This window comes from Lepisosteus oculatus, chromosome 4 (assembly GCF_040954835.1).
Source record: "Lepisosteus oculatus isolate fLepOcu1 chromosome 4, fLepOcu1.hap2, whole genome shotgun sequence".
Taxonomy (NCBI): domain Eukaryota; kingdom Metazoa; phylum Chordata; class Actinopteri; order Semionotiformes; family Lepisosteidae; genus Lepisosteus; species Lepisosteus oculatus.
The window spans coordinates 45,319,810-45,339,472 of NC_090699.1; the positions used below are offsets into that span (position 1 = coordinate 45,319,810).

The 19,663-nt window shown below is 46.7% G+C and overlaps 1 protein-coding gene across 2 annotated transcripts; it reads right to left on the reverse strand.

Moving 5' to 3' along the window:
• Window positions 1–1,321: 1,321 nt before the first annotated feature.
• On the reverse strand, window positions 1,322–19,582 carry mfsd13a (major facilitator superfamily domain containing 13A). Of its 2 annotated transcripts, none has more exons than XM_006630906.3 (9): window positions 19,442–19,582; window positions 14,438–14,690; window positions 11,920–11,999; window positions 11,248–11,697; window positions 8,766–8,883; window positions 8,152–8,248; window positions 7,188–7,359; window positions 5,690–5,883; window positions 1,322–4,368 (listed from the first exon to the last, which is right to left on the reverse strand). In XM_006630906.3, the coding sequence occupies exons 2-9, from the start codon at window positions 14,600–14,602 to the stop codon at window positions 4,121–4,123; spliced, it is 1,524 nt and encodes a 507-aa protein (XP_006630969.2). In that variant the 5' UTR covers window positions 14,603–14,690; window positions 19,442–19,582; the 3' UTR covers window positions 1,322–4,120. The 2 variants fall into 2 exon arrangements, with proteins under 2 accessions (XP_006630969.2, XP_015203357.2); XM_015347871.2 differs by having other exon boundaries at window positions 19,524–19,577.
• Between the last annotated feature and the right edge of the window lie 81 nt (window positions 19,583–19,663).

Below are 19,663 nucleotides of genomic sequence, written 5' to 3' on the forward strand. Positions count from 1 at the left end.
GAGCTGAACTGCCTCAGATGGAGTTCACTTCCTCCCTGTTGATACAACGGCGGCAGCATCCCATTTTGCCTGGTCACGGGACTCTGTCCCTGTCATTTCCAGCTTTGCTTTAGCACACTGAAATTCTACACCTAAGTTCTGGAATTTCTGGAAGCAGTAACATTCCGGCCAAAAGAGCAGTGACAACTTTTTAACACCATTCGGATCAGGATGAAACAGATGTATGACACCAGCTGTCTGTGTATCAGTGGATGAGAAGTGTTGGCAAACTGGCTTCAAAGATGTTGCTCGGCCCTGCTGGCCGAGCTGACCTGTGCTGCTAGGATAGAGAAAGCTGACCAGATCATTTGTGCAGATGGGTGAATTTGTGGTCGAAGCAAAGCAAAAACCAAGCACAGAATCGGTCGAGATGGTCATCCATGAAGAAACTGCAACAGGAGAGGGTCTGCACACCCTGGCTCCTGCAAGTGCAAGCAAAGCAACACAGTTCTGACGTCTGCAACATGATGCATTCTTTAGTGCATCGTTACTAATCCACCAGTGTAAACCTTAAAACCTACAGTATATTAGTGTCAAAATGGTGCCTAGACAACGTGGCTATATGGAGAGTGTCCAACACGTCCCCCAACGGCTGAGAACTGGACACTGCTGGACCCTGGTCCCACCTCCATCTGTTGTTGACACGGTCACAAGGAGGGAAAACTACATTTATTCTCTGAAAACAGATGACAGCAACAGCAGTGAGACCCTGTAGACCAGGCTTGTTTTGCAGGAACTCCCTGCTTGGTGGAAGCTCTTGTTGCTCTCCTCAAAAACCGCTGCTTGATGGCTCAGCAAGTCAAGACCATGGCATTAACCACCTGTAACTAGGACTCCCCCAGCACCACAGATCAAGGTGGGTTTTAGCTGACCAGCATCTCCTTGGCTTTCTGTGCACACATGTGCTTGCAGTGACAGTTGAAGGTTTCTGGATTTCCTTCCACTTGATACCCGAATAACCTAATTGAAATCATGGTCTGCTTAATTGAATAAGGTGAAGCCTTTACCCGTTCTTGAGAAGCTGGAGATGTTTACACACCTCTAAATCCTGCTGGGGGGGAACCCCTTTAAGGACTGGAGTTAAGATCAGATGAAAAGCTCTTCCCGGTCAAATTCAACTTAATTAAGAGCTCATGAGAGAGATGTCTAGGATTGAGAATCCTCGCCTTAAAATACAGACTTCAAACAGGGCATTAAAAAGTAATTCAAGGTTTCCGTTGATGGCTTAAGAGACCTGAATGACTCAGAAAAAGATGCACAAGACACAGGACAGAAGGCAAGATGAGTGAGGAAAGAGCTTTTTAGTTACAAAACATAGCTGACAATGACAAAATACTTCATTGAGAAAAGATACAATCAGACATATCTGGCTACAAATAGTTTAAAAACAAAGTTATTCCCATCTTAATATTTGGTCCATGAAACATAAAGCACTTGTGTATTTCCCTCCCTTCTGTTGTGCTGACATGCCAGTCCCATTGGCACTGTGTGTGGGCTGTGACTGAAGCCCACTGTGCGATCTGACTGCCTATCTGATGAGGAAAAGCCTTCGAGTCAGAGGCACTGAAAAACTTGGTTGTCTATTTTTTAACGTGTGGAATAAATGAAACATCCTAATTAGGATTATGATTTTCCCTCTCAAATTATGAAATTGGAATAAACCTTACATTACAACTAAATAAAAAAGAATCATCAGTTATTTTTGTCATCAACCACTAGATAGACTTCAGATAGTCAACTGTGTGATTTAGATGTCTCAGGCCAGAGTCCTGAACCCTGCACACTGCACACGGGGGAGAATGGGGTGGGGCAGGCTGACTCCACCCACCAGCCCACCTGTGAGCCAATCGCTGTGCAGGAAGTCCTTCAACAGCAGCATGGTGACTGAGAGCCCTGAAGACTAATCCCTAGTCGGAAGCAGTTAGTTCAGTTAGTTGTGTCCCAGTCGCAGTCGGCTAGTGACATGATCTAGGATTGAACCCATGATCAAACCACTTTTTTGTAACGGATGGCTGGACCCCTTCAGAGGGCGGAAGGCAAAATGCAGTGATACTATATGTCAGACCATGACTGGGAAAGTAGTGCACAGTGCAGACACCCACAGAGTTCTGGCATATAATAAATCCATATTTAGCCATACCGAATGGAACACTGTGCACTGCAGAAATGTTAGACAGAACCCTTATATCTTCTAAAACTATTTATAGTTTTAAAATTGGTTGACTTCTTCAGTGCCTGCAACAGAATACTTTTACTTTTCTATAAATCAAGGATTTTTTTCAGTGATTACCTTCAAACTCAATCCACATAAGAAAGTCAGTCAGAATTTTAAAATTAATAAAAAAAACTTAAGTTAGACATTGACCAAGAACCTAGACCAAGAACAATCTTGGTCTCCAGACCAATCTCCAGACTCAGCAGTCACTGTACAGACATTTTCATAAAAGCTACAGTGCCTTGTACCAAGGATCTGCCTCTCCTAGAGAGAGAGAAAATTATTCCTATTTTCTGCTTTATCTTTCCCATACCCTGTCTTGAATTTACAAAACCTTGTTTTGAGCTGCAGTTCAGAATGATATTTAGTAGAGAGCTGTATCTTGAAGGGCATTCACTAGAGAAGAAGCATCAGTAGGTCTGGGCTGACAAATGCAGAGGTCTCCAGACACAAGCTCACTTTGTTAAATGACACATTTCACTTCAAAGGGGATTTGGCAATTAGCCACCGATACAACTTCTCACATGCCTGTTGTTGGCCAGGGAGCAATTTGCTTAGTTAATGGTTGACTAAAGCCCGTGAGACGCTAAAACAATACCCTGTCATGAATAGTTTCTCACATTACATAAGGCACTTGTCTGCCAGTGACTAAGCACTAGCAAAGTGCTTTCCATTGATGCCATCAATGGTTATGATGTAATGACTGGTATTGGGATTTCAGAGCTACTGGATTGAGGTGAAACCCTCCTGGACGTCACTGGGCAATTTAAAAGAAAATGAAAAGCAGCCGTGAGGCGAGAAGACACACCACAACCTAACTGTGTCTGAAAAGCACAAATGCCCGGGTTCCTGAATTGCTCAACCAGGAAAGCAGGATGAGATTTATGAGCCGGGGACTGTTAGATTGGGGTTTAGCTAACCATGAGCAGGATTCACCAGAACTAAGATTGATCTGCCAACCTGTGAAGGTCTGAGTGCGTCCAATGATGACTGGCTTTGGAAATGTGCATGTGGGAGGTGCCTGTTAATGTGGGAGGGGTGTGTGCATGTGGGAGTGGCCGTTACATATCTTATGCACTCCTGATTGGGTGCTAGACAGCCAGGGCTAATAAGATCTGCAGATCCAGATTGGGTTAGTATACAGGACATGAAGAAATATTATGATTTGGCACAGCCCTAACCAGCACAGCAGTGCTTTGCTTCACAATGGGCAAAAGACCGTGATGAAATGATGCTACAAGCACTGCTGACATCTCCAAAGAAATGCTGCTGCATATGCAATTCTTGAGACGGAACAACCTGCAGATTTATTCATCATTCAAAATTGCACCTCAGAACACAGTACTGTATAAGGAAAAGTCACAAACAATTTTCAAACAAGTAACCTGAGAGGTAAGATTACATTTCATTAGGGCTGAAGTAGTGGTGATAAAATTTTCAAAAGGTAGCACTGGTCTAAAAAAGTGCAAAAATGCTAACAGTGTTTGAGATTTCAGTTGTCAAAACTCCCGAAATAGCCGGTACTTGTTAAAATGCATTAAAACCCAGAGCTCCTCAATGGCGTAGAACTCAGAGGACCTCGGAAATATCCTGAACGAAACCATTTGGCACACTGTGACGGACAGTTTGGTCCCGGTGTTGTTACAGTGCTCACCTGCTACAGCTCCGCCTGCGCAGGACCAGGTCCGAGCTGCACTTCAGACAAGCAATTCATCCGAGGTCAAGTTTTAAATAAAAAAAGAACGTCCTCCTTCCGACTATTTTTGGTCGACGGTTTTGCGCTGCGTACATAAATAAAAGATCTGTCTCTCTTCATATCAAAATAAGGCAGGTGTGCTTGCTGGCCGAGACGGGGCTCAGGCAGGCTCAGATGGCCTTGACGGTGCAGGGCCGGTCCTGCTGGCCGCCCTGGCGCAGGCTCTTGATGGTGCGCAGCCTCCTGCTGTGCAGGCTGAAGCGGGACCAGGCCAGCAGCTGCAGCAGGGCGCAGGTGATGGGGACGAAGACCAGCAGGTAGAAACAGCCCTGCCGCAGGGTGGGGGCCAGCGCCGGGGGGGGCAGGGCCGGGGGGGGCACCTTGTCCTGCAGGGCGTCTGTCTGGAAGATGTCGTAGCCTGCAGGGCGAGAGGGCGAGGCTCCGGGTTAGAGGTGGGCAAGCCAGAGGGCCCAAACGCAGATACCGGTTCACGTGTCGCCGTTCCACCCAGATGACCCCATACCATGTGTTGCCTGGGCAAGGAGTTTCCCCGAGAAGAACAGCTTTGCAAAGATTAAAACTTCACAAACAATTTCAACCTGGAGTCAATGAGCCACAAACAAATGCTATTTAATATGCGTATCCCTCTTTTAACGAGCACTTAATTTACGAGTACCCACTAAAACGAGTGACAAAAATAGCTCTGTGTAGGAGTGAATTTTCCCCAGGCGTGTAGCTCGTCCTTCCATTTTTGTTTTTCCACTCCTCTTGGCTGTTACCCTCTTAAACATCAAAACAGACACTGGAAAGGTATTATAGCAGTTATGGTGTAGAATTAAAGTTTGTATAATTGGTTAAATTGATATGAACAGTAGCAATATCACCAGCTTGATCTTCCTTTTAAAGTTATGGGTCTATGACTTATTCCTAGAAAGTTATTCAGTCTGTACAAAATTAACAATTTAGTAACCAACATGTTATGTTTATTGTTCACGTGTATTACAGAGATCATGCAAATTCTATTTCTCCATGTAACTGTTTCATAATACATTTAAACAGCTTGCATGAAAAAAAAGGGTTGGTAATTTCTACTTGTTGTTAACATATACATAGCAATGTATTGCCAAATATATCATAATCATACCTAACCCCAACTGGTTTATGTCCAGTTTTGAGCACTTGGAATGTATCATACACTTTCATGTGTATTGAAATAATAAGTTAGTGTTGTGTGAGTTTTTGCCAACAAGCAAAAATGTTGGAAGGAGCCGTGTGTGTACAGTGAGAAATGAGCGTATTCCATGGAAGCTTTTCGAACTTTAAGGGGCTTCAATGGACAAATCATCATGTGGATTCCTTACAAGCTGCACATGGGAACTACCTCGCTACCTTAAGCACAATGTGAGTCTTTCACTACTTCTTGTGAACCGCTGGATACTGTACCTCTAGCCTATTTAACAGAACAGAGTGTGCATTGTAAAACAGATCATGCCCTTCCAGCTTTATTGTTAAAGTAGGCGGACAAAGAGGTTTGTATTATAATCAGGAATATTTGAAGGGAAGATTGCACCTTAGTATCACGACTGCTCTTTTAACTCTGTGCACTCTGTGCCTGTCCACTGTGGCACTGCCTGTCCTAGTCACCTCCCACAGCCGTGCGTACCAGCGACCAGTGTGGATGGCAGCGGTCAGAGCCGTGAGTACCTGTGTGGAAGGTACTGTATACAGTATATACATACCAGTGTAGAAACAGAGCAGCCAGGTCCCGATGAGGGGGGCAAAGGTCTGGCCGGGTTTGGTCACGAGCGCCACCATGCCAAAGAGCAGTGCCGATGCCGCCTGCTGCCGCCGGTTCAGCACAAAGTCCTCGTCCACCAGGTCCGTGATGACCAGGTTCAGGAGCTTGCAGGTGCCCTCAGTGAAGACACGGTTACTGTGGGACAACACAGTGTTCACACTTTCACTACCCAAAACATTCACCTGTGAAAGAATTCCACAGCGCCAACTTTGTTGAAAATCTAGGAAAGACCATTGACACATCCACCTGCGTTAGTCTTACTGCTCCATCTACACCACAAGAAATCTGCACAGGTCTGACATCACACAGCCCACTGACATGAGCAAGAAGAGAATCCTTGTTAATTATTAATTTAATCTATTTTGATTTCAACCTCGGTGTTGATTTTAACCTCACCTTAGCATAGGTGTTCCTTGTATTTACACATGATGTCAATTTCAGATATGCTGATAGTAGTAATGGATAAGGGCTTTTTCTAAGCAAATAAATGACAACAAGTCTTGAAACAAATTCTGCAAAGCCCAGGGGTTTCTGCAATGAATCATCCCGCTACCCTCAGGCCCTTGCAGGGCTCTCAAGCGTCACTCATGTCTGGGATGCCAGGCCACCACCAGACGCACACAAGCACACGGGCACAATGCAGAAATGCCAATGAACCCAGTGTGTCTTCTAGAAGTGGGGAAAAACCACCGAACAAAATAAAACATATGGACACAGGGATAACACACAAACTCCACACAGAATGTGCTTCAAATCGAGAATCAAACCCAAGAGCTGACATTGTACACACTCTCCACAAATACATAAACAAAGCCTGATACTGAAAACCAAGAACCACCAGCACCATGTTCTTTATATACTGCCCTACTGAAAGGCAGTAGGGTTAAGCAACATGTGTAAAACCACATTTAGACTTACAAATTACAAACAAATTGACCGGTAACATTAGCTGCTGTGTCTCGTGCCATCCGAGGTCTATTTTCGTCTCCTTCGTGCCCACGTGCCCAGTTCTGATACTAACTGCATTACCACTTTGGGAAGTGCCTTGTGGCAAACTGATGCAGAGGTCATTTGTGATAGACCCCAATCTAAGTAAGATGTCTCCAGGAGACTGAACACTCAAAATGATGAAGAAGCGTTCATTGTACTCACTCTCCACAAATACATGCTACTGTAAACCAAGAACCACCAGCACCATGTGCTTCATATACTGCCAGCAAACCCCCTAAATAAACCACATGGTGATGCACTATTCCCACCGATTACCAATTAACTCATCATCACCCTGTGTGTCTGCTTACAATAATGGAGACCTTTGATGGGCTCTAGAGGCAGCATAGCTGTAATTGAGCCCACCATAGCCTAGCCTGCCACGGCGCTGTAGCAGGCAAGGAGCTGTTGGATTGACTGACACAGCTTACGGTGTTTCACAGGCTCACCTGGCTATGAAGATGCACAGCAGGTAGATCTGGTCCGGTCCGGCCAGCAGCATGACCACGCTGAGCATCAGCTTGAGAAAGAAGAGCCAGCGGATGACGCAGTAGACTCCGAATCGCCGGCACAGCGTCAGGAAGTAAAGGTTGTTGAGGTGGGGAGCAATGTAGGAGATTCCTGAATGGGACACGGGAACATGGCACATCGTTACAGATGAACAGTAACCACAAGGAGAGCCTTCAGGACTGCTCTGGGCCACACACGCATGCACTCTGCTTTTACACAGGGAGAGTATTCTTAAAACATGTACTGTGTACAAGCACGTATGAACTGGAGTTTCAAATACATTATGCATTTCTTTCAAAGATAACTTAATGTGAGTATGCATACAAGCCCTGTTTATATTTGTCCTGCTTATATGGCTGCTTATGGGCAAGTGCAAGCAGTGGTTCAGTGCAATAATGCAGTGGCAATGGGCATTTATAGCGCCTTAGGGTGACTTAAGAAGTAAACTTACGGATTCTGGTAAGCTGTGTGGATTCCTGTGGAAGTGGTGTAAAGTAATGCTTATATCAAGTGACTATGTTTCATGTATGTATGTAAAACATAGCAGCTTGGATGCAAAACAAATTTCTCCGAAATCAGACAAAGTGTTATCGTATCGTATCTACTTGATTCACTATCCTGGTGGTTATTCATATAGCCGAGGAGAAGCTGGCATCCTGTACGCAGAGCACCACTCTCCAATATCTTGGCATTCAAAGCAGCCACTTTCCATAAGATGGTTATCAATTCAGGATCAGCAGGTGGAGCTGTTCCTGCATGTAAAGGTAGCAATTCCTGCCCCGCTGTAGGCTTGCACCTCGCTGCGTTTGAGGGTGCTCGTCAAGGTAACGGCCGTGGCGGCAGACAGATATGGAGACTAGTGCCGGGAGCGCCAAGCCCTGAGCGCGGGGGACCCACACGCACCCAGCAGGAAGGATCCCGTAGAGGCGGAGATGCGGTTGGAGAGCAGGTGCTCCAGGAACAGTGGGAAGAAGTTGCTGTTGAAGTGGCAGTGGAACACCTGCAGGGGGACGCGAGGAAGAGGTTCAAGTCAAAAGAAACAAAAGACCAACCATGGGGCAGCAAAGCAGCACCATAACACACCATCTGAAACCATGGAAACCACCACCTCCGCCACCGCAGTCCCTGTGCCTTTCCAAGCCACCTGATAGTGCGACCGACTGTCTTCACAGCGCCGGTGTTCTCTACGTGTTTCTCAGGGCGTTTCTCGAAAAGAGTACGGATGTAAACCTGGTGTCCTTGCCAAATTTCCCATTGGCCCTTAGCAATCATGGCCTCCTAATAATCCCCATCTATGAACTGGCTTCATTACTCTGCTCTCCTCCCCACTAATAGCTGATGTGTGGTGAGCGTTCTGGTGCACTATGGCTGCCGTCGCCATCATCCAGGTGGATGCTGCACATTGGTGGTGGTGGAGGGGATCCCCATTACCTGCAAAGTGCTTTGAGTGGAGTGTCCAGAAAAGCGTTATATAATTGTAAGCAATTATTATTATTATTATTATTATTATTATGCACCTGGACGAGGTTCATGGACACAAACCACAGGAAGTTCCTGTGCTTGGAGAGCTGTTTCAGATACTCCCCCAGGGTGACCATCTTCTCCTGCGCCAGCGGGGCCTGTCCCACACACAGCCTGCCGGAAGAACACAGCGACACCACATTACTGCACTGCGGTGATGGGAGAGACAGTAGAGTCTCACCATTCGTGAAGGTTTGGAGCAGAGAACTGCCACGACTACCTTAACTCACATCAATTCCAGCCCTATCACACACTGTACTAGAGTACCTGATATGTAGAGTTAAAAGGCATAAGTAGCCCTCCCTTATATGATAAATAAGCCCTCTACAGTTTAACCCTTGCTCATTTCACATTCACCTGGTAAGGTAACAAGTAGCGGACGGTCCCTTAAGCAGGAGCTAACTGCTACTTGCAGCTGTTTAGAAATGCCTGTGGCTTGGAATACGCACAAGCATATCCTCTTAGCATTTTTAGGACACGCTAGCGTAACACTAACCTACAATGATTAAACTACTAATGCATTGGCTTTCAGTTAAATAACACTGATCAACTAAAGCAAACAGTTAATCACAAACCCATATTTATCAGTTAAAAGAAACAACTGCATTTTCTCTCTGTGCCTCCGTAATTCCATGCCCCACTGTAATGTAGAGGACAATAAAACTGTCAAAAAACCTGTCGAGTCATCTCCAGCCTGTCATTCCTCCCCGGGAGTGTTTGTTACTAATATATGAAAACATATTAATACCATGTTGAGATGTGGGTGCTGGACAGTGGGATCGGGGAGAGAGCAGGGAGGGGCTCCCTCATCTGTAAATCACTATATTTCTCCCTCAGTACTAGTCTGTAGCACCTCTAATCTGAAAGCTGTGGTAAACAATTTTCAGCGTGGTTTCAGACTGCTCTTTTCTTCTTCCTTCCAAGAGCCCGTCAGCCAGCCAAAAATTGCCAATAAGCAAATCCTCAAATATTTACTTCGCAGATGTCGAGACCCCGCTGTACTCCTCACTCCGAGCACTGCAAGCAGAGCCAGTCGCGGCCCAGGACTGCCCACGCCAAGGGATGCCCTGCTAAGCAAACCTGTGGCAACTTCTCTTTTACGGACTGGGGCAGGAAGATGAGCTATTCCCAGTGTGCTGCTGTATCTCAAACACATCCACCACGGGCCACAGAGGTCATCCTGCACTCTAAGCGAGTATCTTTGTTGAGCGAATCACTCAGGAGCTTTATCACACGGGACACTCACAGAGCTCCAAGGAGCTGCATCCTCAAAGAGCCTGAGTTTCATTAACACACACAGACGCACACACACAGAGCCTGCCTGAGGTACCAAATGCCTTAAACTAGGAACATGTTATTAACTATTCTGAAGCAGCCCTAGGCTCTACAAATGTACTCAAAACACAGCAACAAGCACGAAATATCCAGGTCCCTTTGCTGGCTTCCTTCCAAGAGACTGCTGCACAAAAACTGAGAAACACCTTAACCTTCTGTTTTAAACAAGTCCAGGTCTCTTGCCTCCATGAGCTCTGACAGGGTGTTACATTACTTTTTTTTCAGCAGGGTCCTGACTGTTACAATTTGAAACACCTGTGTCTGAGAAAAAAAAAGTTCTTACTCTACTTAAAGGAATTTTTCAGTTCATGTTCTGCAAATTTTCAGAAAGCTGAACATTGTCAGACATCAGCATTACTCCTGTACAAAGGGCTGGGTTTCAGAAAGAGTGTGAAAACCTTACCCCTGTGGTTCGTTAATTGGTGACTTATTAACTAAACCACTTAACTAGAAGGAAGCAAAACAGTTCAATTAAAACATCTGATATCACAACCAACAAAGTTGTTTTGCCAGAGGGCTTGGAAATGCTGTCCTACTGTCGCACTATAGTAATAAGTTGGGGAAAATTAGTGGAAAAAAGTGGCAAAAATCAAATCAACTACCCTTTACAAACCAAGGGTTGTAAAGAAGGCCAAGAGCACTATGGAATTTGTGTCTCACCCCCTTCCTTGTGAATTTACATTACTCCATATAAAAGATGCATCTGTGTACAACAGACACAGAATATCTTTCATCCCGACTGCTATATCACTCCAAACATTATAAAATCACTCGCTAATCACCCGTACCTCTCTTGTGTTGTTTTCTCTATTGGTGATGCTCGTCCTCCTTGTTGTATAGGACTGTGTCACAAATCAAATAGTCCCCAGAGGATAATAAAGCTTGAAAAGGAAACTATACGCCTATAGGAGTTTCTGAAACCAAGGACTGAGTGAAGGAAAATATCAGATGTTGAAAACCGTAAAAAATTAGGGTTTAATTAAGACAGCAAACCAGATGGCACAAGACCGAGAAGGCGAGTAACGTTTGGGCATGAAAAACAGGACAACAGCTGGTGGCTCCTACAGCTGCGACAGTTGAGAGGGACAGCAAGAGAGAGCACACACAGATTGGGGGAGACGGAAGGAGAAAGGGGTGACTTACTCTTTCAGCGCAGCTGCCTCATCCTGTCGGACCCGGGCCTCGGTCTGAAACCGCCGCCGCAGCAGGCCTGAAGCCACGCTGAAGCCCAGCACGGAGACGGCAGCCAGCGCCACGCAGAAGAGCCGGAAGGACAGGAAGTTCTCCTTGTCCCAGAAGGAGTAGGACAGGAAGACGGAGAGGGAGCCCAGCGCGCTGAAGAGCGAGCAGAAGAAGTTGAGCTGGGTCCTGTCCCCCGCGGACACGGCCAGGTCGGCCAGCAGGGCGTTGTGGTTGAGGTCGACAACCGTGAGGAAGCCGTCGTACAAACACAGGCAGGCCACGAACTGCAGGCCGGCCGGGGCCCACGCCACCCAGAATGCCAGGAAGGAGAGCGCCAGCAGGGGCCCACTTCTGGAGAGAGCCCTCAGCCTCTTCAACACTACCTCTGGCGCCGAGATGGACTCCCCAGACCTGTGAGGAGGAGGAGATGCCCTTTACTTCTTCACACGTACAGAAACAGAGAGCATTTGGCAACAGGCTCCACACACTGGCTTGCCGCTAATCGGTGGGAATTTTGATACGAAACTATGAACTGTAAAGCTCTATGAATGTGTGTCCAGGATAGCAAACGCTCCTCGAGGTCAGTCAAACGCAGAGCAGGTTCTGTAGCGAACGGTGAGCTAGGGATCTTACTGTGGAGAGCTGAGGAAGGAGCGGTCACTTAGCCAGCCGAAGAGAGGGTCATTCAGGCTGTTCCAGATGAGGAACACGGTCTGCGGAGGAAAGGCAGAGCAGGACTTTAAGCAAGGGATCACCTCTCCTCCTGCAGTGGACCAACGCGCGATCGATTCTGGGGACCGCTGGAGGGCTGTCCAGACCAGACGCGGCCCCGACGTCCCTCGCCTTTCGCCTCGGCCCAGGCATGTGGGAGAGACGGCTTCCTTCACCCCTGCTTCGCCTAGTTTCAACACATCCTGGATCCTCACGTTTCACCTGGCTGTTCAATCCAAAGTGTACAGATTTCATGCTTCGTCGAGCTACAGCGTTCATGCCCTTGTTCTACGAGACAGTACTTTGCTAGTTAAAACATAACTAGCTTTCTTTAGAAGAAATTTAGAAGATTTCTTCTAAATCTCCTAAATTTTCTCCATTCATTGAAGGTTTAATTTCACACCTCTCTACACCTATTCTGACTTCACACCTCTTGATTAGCCTCTCTTTCTGTCCCCTGCTCCCGCCTCTCACTCCTCCTCCCTCCCAGCCTTTGTTCTCCCGCTACTTTACCTTTGCCTACTGCCTTGTGTTTCTCACACCTGAAGAAGGCTCCACGGCCGAAACGTTGTGTTTTTCTTCTTTTTTTCAGCATGGAATAAACCTATTACTTGTTCCTTTGCAGCCTACGCATGCTGACACAGCTACCCACCTGAACTACTAGTTAAAACATATCTGATGTGTTTTCCTATCTGATGTGTATAACTGCCTAATTGAACACTGCACTGATACGGCAGTTTACAGGGGAAGTGCAGTTCCAGTTTCTCAGACCTGTTATTTAATCTCGGTAACAAAATTAATTCATTGACATTATAGAAACATTTTATGAATTTGGAATTAAGCACAAAATCCTGAACTTTGTGAAAGTAAGTTGCCCTGTTGTTGCAAACTCACATTCAAATTTCCATGAATTGTGACGTGAAACCGCCCTTCCTGCTCACTAGTCACTGTAATGATTAATGTGATGGATGAGCGAATAAATACATGTTGTGCAGCAGACATTTCACCACAGAAATGTTCCAATGTGATTTGCTTGCAAAATTAGCAAGTAGTATTTATCAGCAAAACTCTCTCCAAGTCAAGAGAGCAATATTTCTACCAGATTAAAAGAGATGTATTCACAAGCCTGCTTGTTTCCAAAGGCATATGGCCGCAACACGTCACCGAATGTTTTGTTGCCTCATTCTGAATCGCGCATACCTGGAAATCTGATCTATTTTGTTAAATTGGAAGATGTACAAGTTACTGTGTACATTTCACTTTTATTGTGGTTTAAAACGCACTCATCAATGCCAATATTTTTTTCTCACACTGCTTATGTTATTTAACTTGTTGTTGCTGCTGCTGTTCTGCGTTTATGTTTCTGGTTATTCCTTTAATGTCTTTGTATTGGAGCATACAAGCAAATAAGCATTTCATAGCACATGAGCATATGACAAATAAACTGAACTGATATTTTCTAATCCCGAAATATAAAAATAGCATTACGGTTCCCCTTTATTTAGTAACGTGTTAGCTCCAGGCCACCCTGATTGTGATCATAATCTATGTACTTGGGTACTTCAAAGCTGTGCATATAAACCCACATTAAGGTTTAACACACCTTGTTATCACGGAACTTACTGCATTAAGCAGTGTGCTCTCCAGCAGGAGGTGGCACAGAGAGTTGTGTTATTTTGCAATTTTCAGAGGTTTCTCTCTTTTCTGAAACATGGTAAGCCAGTGAGGAAAACCACTCAAATGAACTCAACAGTACCTGATAGCCTAACTGGGGTACTTACTGAATTAATTGGATATGTTTAAACTACTTTTCAGGGGCTCTACACTCCAATGTAACTGTCAAACCACAGGACAGAAAAGACCTGGAAATACAAACTGAGCACATCCCACTGAGCAAATAATTCAATCACGCTGCTGAACACTGCTGCTGGGACAAGAAGTAGCAGGCCCGGCAGTTCCTGAAGGACTGGATGTTCACAAACCTGTTTAGATCAACACCACGACGCCAGGAGAGGACATGAAATAATATTCATACTCGACTGCATCAATTTAGTGCTTTTTATCACAAGAGATCCCAAAGCACTTTCTATATATACTGTATATATCTGCACCACAGAAGTGCAGCCCACCAAGGGTGACTCAGCAGCCCCACTGCACAGCAGAGCAGGGGGAGGAGAGAGACACTACTTCACCAGCTGAAATAAGGGGGAACGTTATGGAGTTCAGACTGTGGAATTTAGCCAGGACACTGGGACACTCTTAAGAGCAGTGCCGTGGGATCTTTAAAGAAGTAGTCAGGACCACAGGTTAATGTTTCATCCAAAAGACTGCTCCTATAGCACTGAAGTACTGGATTGGACATTCTGGTCTCAGGACCAACTAATCCATCCGCACCGTGTCCAAGCAACAGAGTTCCCTGCTCTCCAACAAGCCAACTCACCTCCCCCACCCAGAAGGACACCTTGTCGATCTTGTAGACGGACACGAAGGTCTCCACGTAGTAGAGGAGGAAGACGTTGTGGAGGATGGAGATGAAGAGCGCCAGGGAGCCGTACAGGACGGGGGTGGAGACGTCCCCCCAGCGGCTCCACAGCCGCGCGCCCATCTTGGTCACTCGCGGTTATGCCCGGACGCCCACCGCCCATCGCCCGGCGTGGAGGCCAGAGCAGCCCGGGTCAGCCCCTCGCCCTCCGCTGGGGAAACAGGAAGAGAGGACACTTCTGCTTTACTCCTTCCCACAATGCAACAGCTGCGCACCTGGACACAGAACAAGGCCGTTTGTTGTGCGTAAGTCCTGACACGCTGAAAACGATCTCTAACAATCCTCAGCCGGTCTCTTCAATTGAAGTCAGCTTTAGCTCTTCTGATTCGCGCACTGCTGTGAAAAAACAGTTTCCTTCGGTCTTCAGTCTGAGTCTTCTAAACATTTCCCCAACATAAAGAAAGAGGGAGAGATGCAAAGCCCTGGATGACTTAATCTAACACTATTTTTAGAGCAAAGCCTTGCTTCATCCTGCTGAATCCCAGCAGCCCTATTAATGGACCTAATTCTGAATGAACAGAGTTCTGATCCGGCCCAAAATAGGACAGGCAATAAAACAGGGAACCTTAGGACTGAAAAAGCGGATGTACCTTGTTCCTTAGAAACTGGACGTTTCTCTTTTGTCAGTAAAATGTTTGAATTCAGTTTTTTATGTAAGGAAGTTAAACTACACAGAAAGACTGGAAGTGCAGTACTAGAGCAGGTTTACACCTCTGCGGCTGATTCTCTTGACTTCTGTAGCACCAGTGTCAACACCGGGAGTGTCAAGACCTGAAGCCCCCCTGCAGTGAAGCTGTTCTGTCCCTCTTCGTGACACCCTCTTCTCTGAATGAGCAGGAGTTACAGGTTGACACAAGAGAAGGCCACTTGGTCCACCCAGCCCATTAGATATTTAGTAAATAAGGCAACCAAACATCTCATCCAGCTGTTGTTTGAAAGAAGATGGTATATCTTCTTTAATAACCTAACTGCGTAGCTTGTTCCAGACTCCCACCACCCTTTGCGTAAAGAGGTGCCTCTTGTTCTCAGTTTTAAATGCACTTTCTTGTAGTTTCCACGTGTCCTTTTGGTTTTTGTCTCCCTGTTGATTCTGAACAAGTCCATTAGGTTGACTAGAAGATTCACAATAGCTGAATCATGTCCCCTTGTCTAATTCTTCTCCAAGACTAAAAAGATTCAATTCTTCTGCCCCCCATACTCACTATAACACCTGGCAGCCTGAAAGCTGACATTTTAATCTACAAACTAGCACTAAAATGGAGCAGTGTTGGACAGCCTACAGGAAACCAGGAGGGATGCTCTAATACAATATTGTTGGCTCTTTGCTTTTAATAGCTTAGAAAGTCCTGGCTCCCTAACTGAAACACTGTACTGGGAAGCCTGTGTGAGAGAGCAGATGTTTCTCTTCACTTCATGACAGACCCATCAACAGCCCGGGCAGCTGTCCAGGGAGCAGGCTCACAAGCACATCCCATCCAACAGCTCATGGAGTTTCCACCGAAACCCAAGGAGAATTCCAACCAGAACAGGATTAGTTTCAAGTGCTTGATCGTCGCCCTCAGCACGACAGGCGCGGAGCTGGAGAGAGGGATGAGGACGAGCGCTGGGATCAATCTGGGATCTCTGCCGCCCAAGGGCCTCCGTCACATCTGGAATAGTTTCCTCTGGTGGGCTGGGCATCGCAAGCACCCTCTCCCGCGGGGGAGATTATTAACAATCTGGGGTTTGCCCCAGTTTCCTGACTGTCTTTCCAAACCTTTGGAATTACAGAACAGGGAAAACAATGAAAGATAGGAGAGTTTAAAGCCTGTTGCTCTTTTAATCAGGGGAACAGTGCAGAAACTGAATAAAAAAAGGGTGGCTCACAAAAGACCGCAAACAGGAACACCAGCCAGAGCAGGGCATACAGTCTAGTATGCATCTGGTCATTAGCGGATAGCAAGAGACAAAACACTGAAGAGACATGATCAGGGACTCAGCTTCCTGTAGAAGACCTCTGTCCAGGATCAGATCTGATCACAAGCACGGGTGTCAGTACGCCCCTATGGCATCGCCTGCACTCGATCCTCTCTACTCCTTTCTTCCCACGCAGGGTTGTGCTCTGCCCGACCTGACCTCCCCGAACGCCGCTGTGCCACGTCACAGCAATCTGAGGCTCTGAATCTCACCCACCTGATTTAAATCCCTCGACAGCTCACACCTGCCCAGACCCTTCACACTGGAAAACGCATGGTCCCCGAACACAGGGGGTGTGATTATCAGGCAAGACACGGTTCTCCAGACCTCAGGGTACAAACAACATGCACCTTCTACATTGCAGACACAGCTGCGTTTTTGCCAAAACGCTTTCAGTCGTCTTGTGTTACACATAAAATGAACCATCATCATTGTCATATCCCCTTGCACTTGTATGCTGCTTTTTGTATGCAAAGCAGCCCAGAGCACCCTGCAGAACAGCTCTTTGTCTCCTGTTGTAGGGCTGCCCCACTGCACAGCAGATCAGGTGCAGGACTGACAAACGAGAAGTGAGAATCTGCAACCAAATTAATGGGGAACTTTCGGGAGGCTGGGAGTTAAAGTGCAGATAATTTCACTAGGACACAGGGCTTAACGTGAATGTGGCCCTAGGGTTTCTGAGTTATCCGTGTGAGAACCTGCTTTAACTATCGCAGGGTGTGCATAATACAGCTGCAGGTAGAGAATGCACCACTGCATCCGTATGTGTGAATGGAGTCTTGCTCCGGACGCCAGGGCTGATATCTCACGCCGAGCAGCTCTCCGCTCTCCGCCTGTGAACTGTACAGGTCAGTGCGTGCCATGCTCCGCGCAAACCCCAACCTCCGTTCACTCGAAGAGAAAAGCAAGAAAACGTTTATCTTTCCCCGGCTGCTCACCCCTCCCGCACACAGCTCTCGGGCCCTGCACCTGCGGACCAGGAGGCTGTACCTCCATCTGGGTTTCGACTGGCTGCGAGTGCCCTTCCCTGGGAAATGGGTACAGGAGAGCAGCGATCCCAGCTGGAAGAGACCCAGGGAGTGCCAGAGCCCGCACCGATTCCCGGCTGCCAAGAGTGAACACACATGGGCGTGGGGGTGGGGTCCTGGTGGACCTGAGCACATGAAGCTCTCGTCCGGCCAGGAAACAGGGCATCAGCTGAGGCCGGCCCCACCCTGGTCTCGCTCTCTGGTGTTTTACTGCTGAACAAAGTTAACCTGCTGCTCCTGCATGGCCAGTGACAGGTACTGAACACATATTAGTTTCCCCTCAAAGCCCCTAGAAGATTTACACCACCTGTGGCCTCGCAGCGAGACTTTGCTGGTCGAGCCCTGCTTTCAGATTAGACACCTTCCTTGTGAGCCATCCTCTCCTGTAGAGAGACCTCAGATGGCTGACAGCTGAAGCCGATTTCTCGAATACCCCTGAAAGGACTGTGAATCCTGAGATTCCCCTGTCTCGGCCCCGGGAGCATTCCCTTGCCACTGTCAAGAGTCCTAAACCTGGATCTAAGGTCTTGTTCCTGTGTCACACATAGTTAACACCGAAGAATTATATACACTGATTCTTACGCTTGCTGATCTCATTGTGTCTCCATTCTCGAGAGTCAGGAAAGACAATCACACAGGGCCTATCTGCCACAAAGTGTCGCTCCTATTCTTTTCATTTGGTTCTCTGGGATAAAACAGGATTTCATCTAACACCGTGAGGACACACTGATCACAGGCAGAGACAACCCAGCACTTTTTAGAATCAACACCGAAACAGAAACCAAAGGACACAAGTGGAGACTGTGTGGAGGTTGGACCAAGAACAGGAGGTACACCCCTACTCAATGGGTTGTGGAATCCAGCCATGCTGTTTAAAATGTTGCACTAGATTTCTTCACAGAAACAGGATATCCTGGGATCAATTAACCACTCACTTCCAAAGAGGCCAGATGGGTTTTTGTTTGTGCCCTGTCTTCAAGTTTTCTTTTACAGTAATTCTATTTACAAGGAGTACGGATCTCTCTTCTTCCAAATGAACTGTAACACTCTTTTCAAGCCAAGAGACTGTTGTCACTCAAGTAATTCAAGGGCACTTATTTTTTGTTGAAAAAATGTGGTTATGAGGAGCTGGGAAATGGCATGAGATCTCCCTCAAGCCCTGTTTGATAATGCACGAGCCCACGCTACTTTTCCAGACACTGCTGTGGTTGTGTCTGCTCCCTTTCGTGCGTGGCGTTTTGCCTCACCAAACTCACTGTCCAGACTGCTCATTTTAAAACGTGGTGGTGTGAAATCAAAGCGGCGTCCACAAAACAATGCCAACCATCGCTGGAGTCGGCGTTCAGTTCTCACAAGCAAGCATTCGTGTTCCGCTCTAGCGGAATTTCTTTCACACGAACGTGTCACAGTCCTCGACAAACCAGCTGCTTCACAGCGACGACATCACCGGTGTCGGCCAAGTTACACGAGAAGGAAGCGACCGAAACTCCTCCGCATAACTCATGCACTACTTCTCTGTCATCTTTAAAATATAACATGTACTCATTCTCGTTGAACTCTAATCGAGTTATACCCCGGTACAGTTAGAGAGCGAAATAGAGGGAACTATAACACGAATCGCTAAAAACCTGGACTGCTTTGATTCACCCATTTTATATCATTAAGTCATGTTATGGGAGACAGCAGTTCTACAGGTTTTGTGGTTAAACAGCATCGCAAGTCATGAGACTCACGTACACATCCCATTTCTACAACTCAACCTTTCAGCGCCGCTACATAAATTGGGTACTGTTCTAATTCATACGAAAATTAAATTCTGGACTTCCAAACCTTTAAGCAATCACCCCCTAATAACCAAGTCAATAGTGCGAGAGAGAATAGCTATTTCCAACTACACCACTGCAAAAAAGTCGCTTACCATAATGAATCAGAATATTCTTCGACGGACAACCCTGGATCCCGAATGCTCCCTCGCTTAAATTAAATAAAAGCACACTCACCGCCACTGACCCGTTTCCTACCCCCTCAAACCTCTTTCTAAAGAAAGAAATGGCAGACTAACCACGGCAGCCAGGAAATCTCACACGTCACCGGCTCCCTCCCTGCCGTAAGGACTCCGAGTCCCATGGCTTCCATCTTG

Bases quoted from the DNA above. Each gene is read 5' to 3' on its own strand.
- mfsd13a (XM_006630906.3), bottom strand. From the start codon at position 14,602: ATGGGCGCGCGGCTGTGGAGCCGCTGGGGGGACGTCTCCACCCCCGTC. The intron at 11,698-11,919 runs GTAAGATCCCTA...TCCTCCTCACAG, and splicing joins TCCTTCCTCAGCTCTCCACA to GTCTGGGGAGTCCATCTCGG. The intron at 5,884-7,187 runs GTGAGCCTGTGA...GTTGTCCCACAG, and splicing joins CTGTGCATCTTCATAGCCAG to TAACCGTGTCTTCACTGAGG.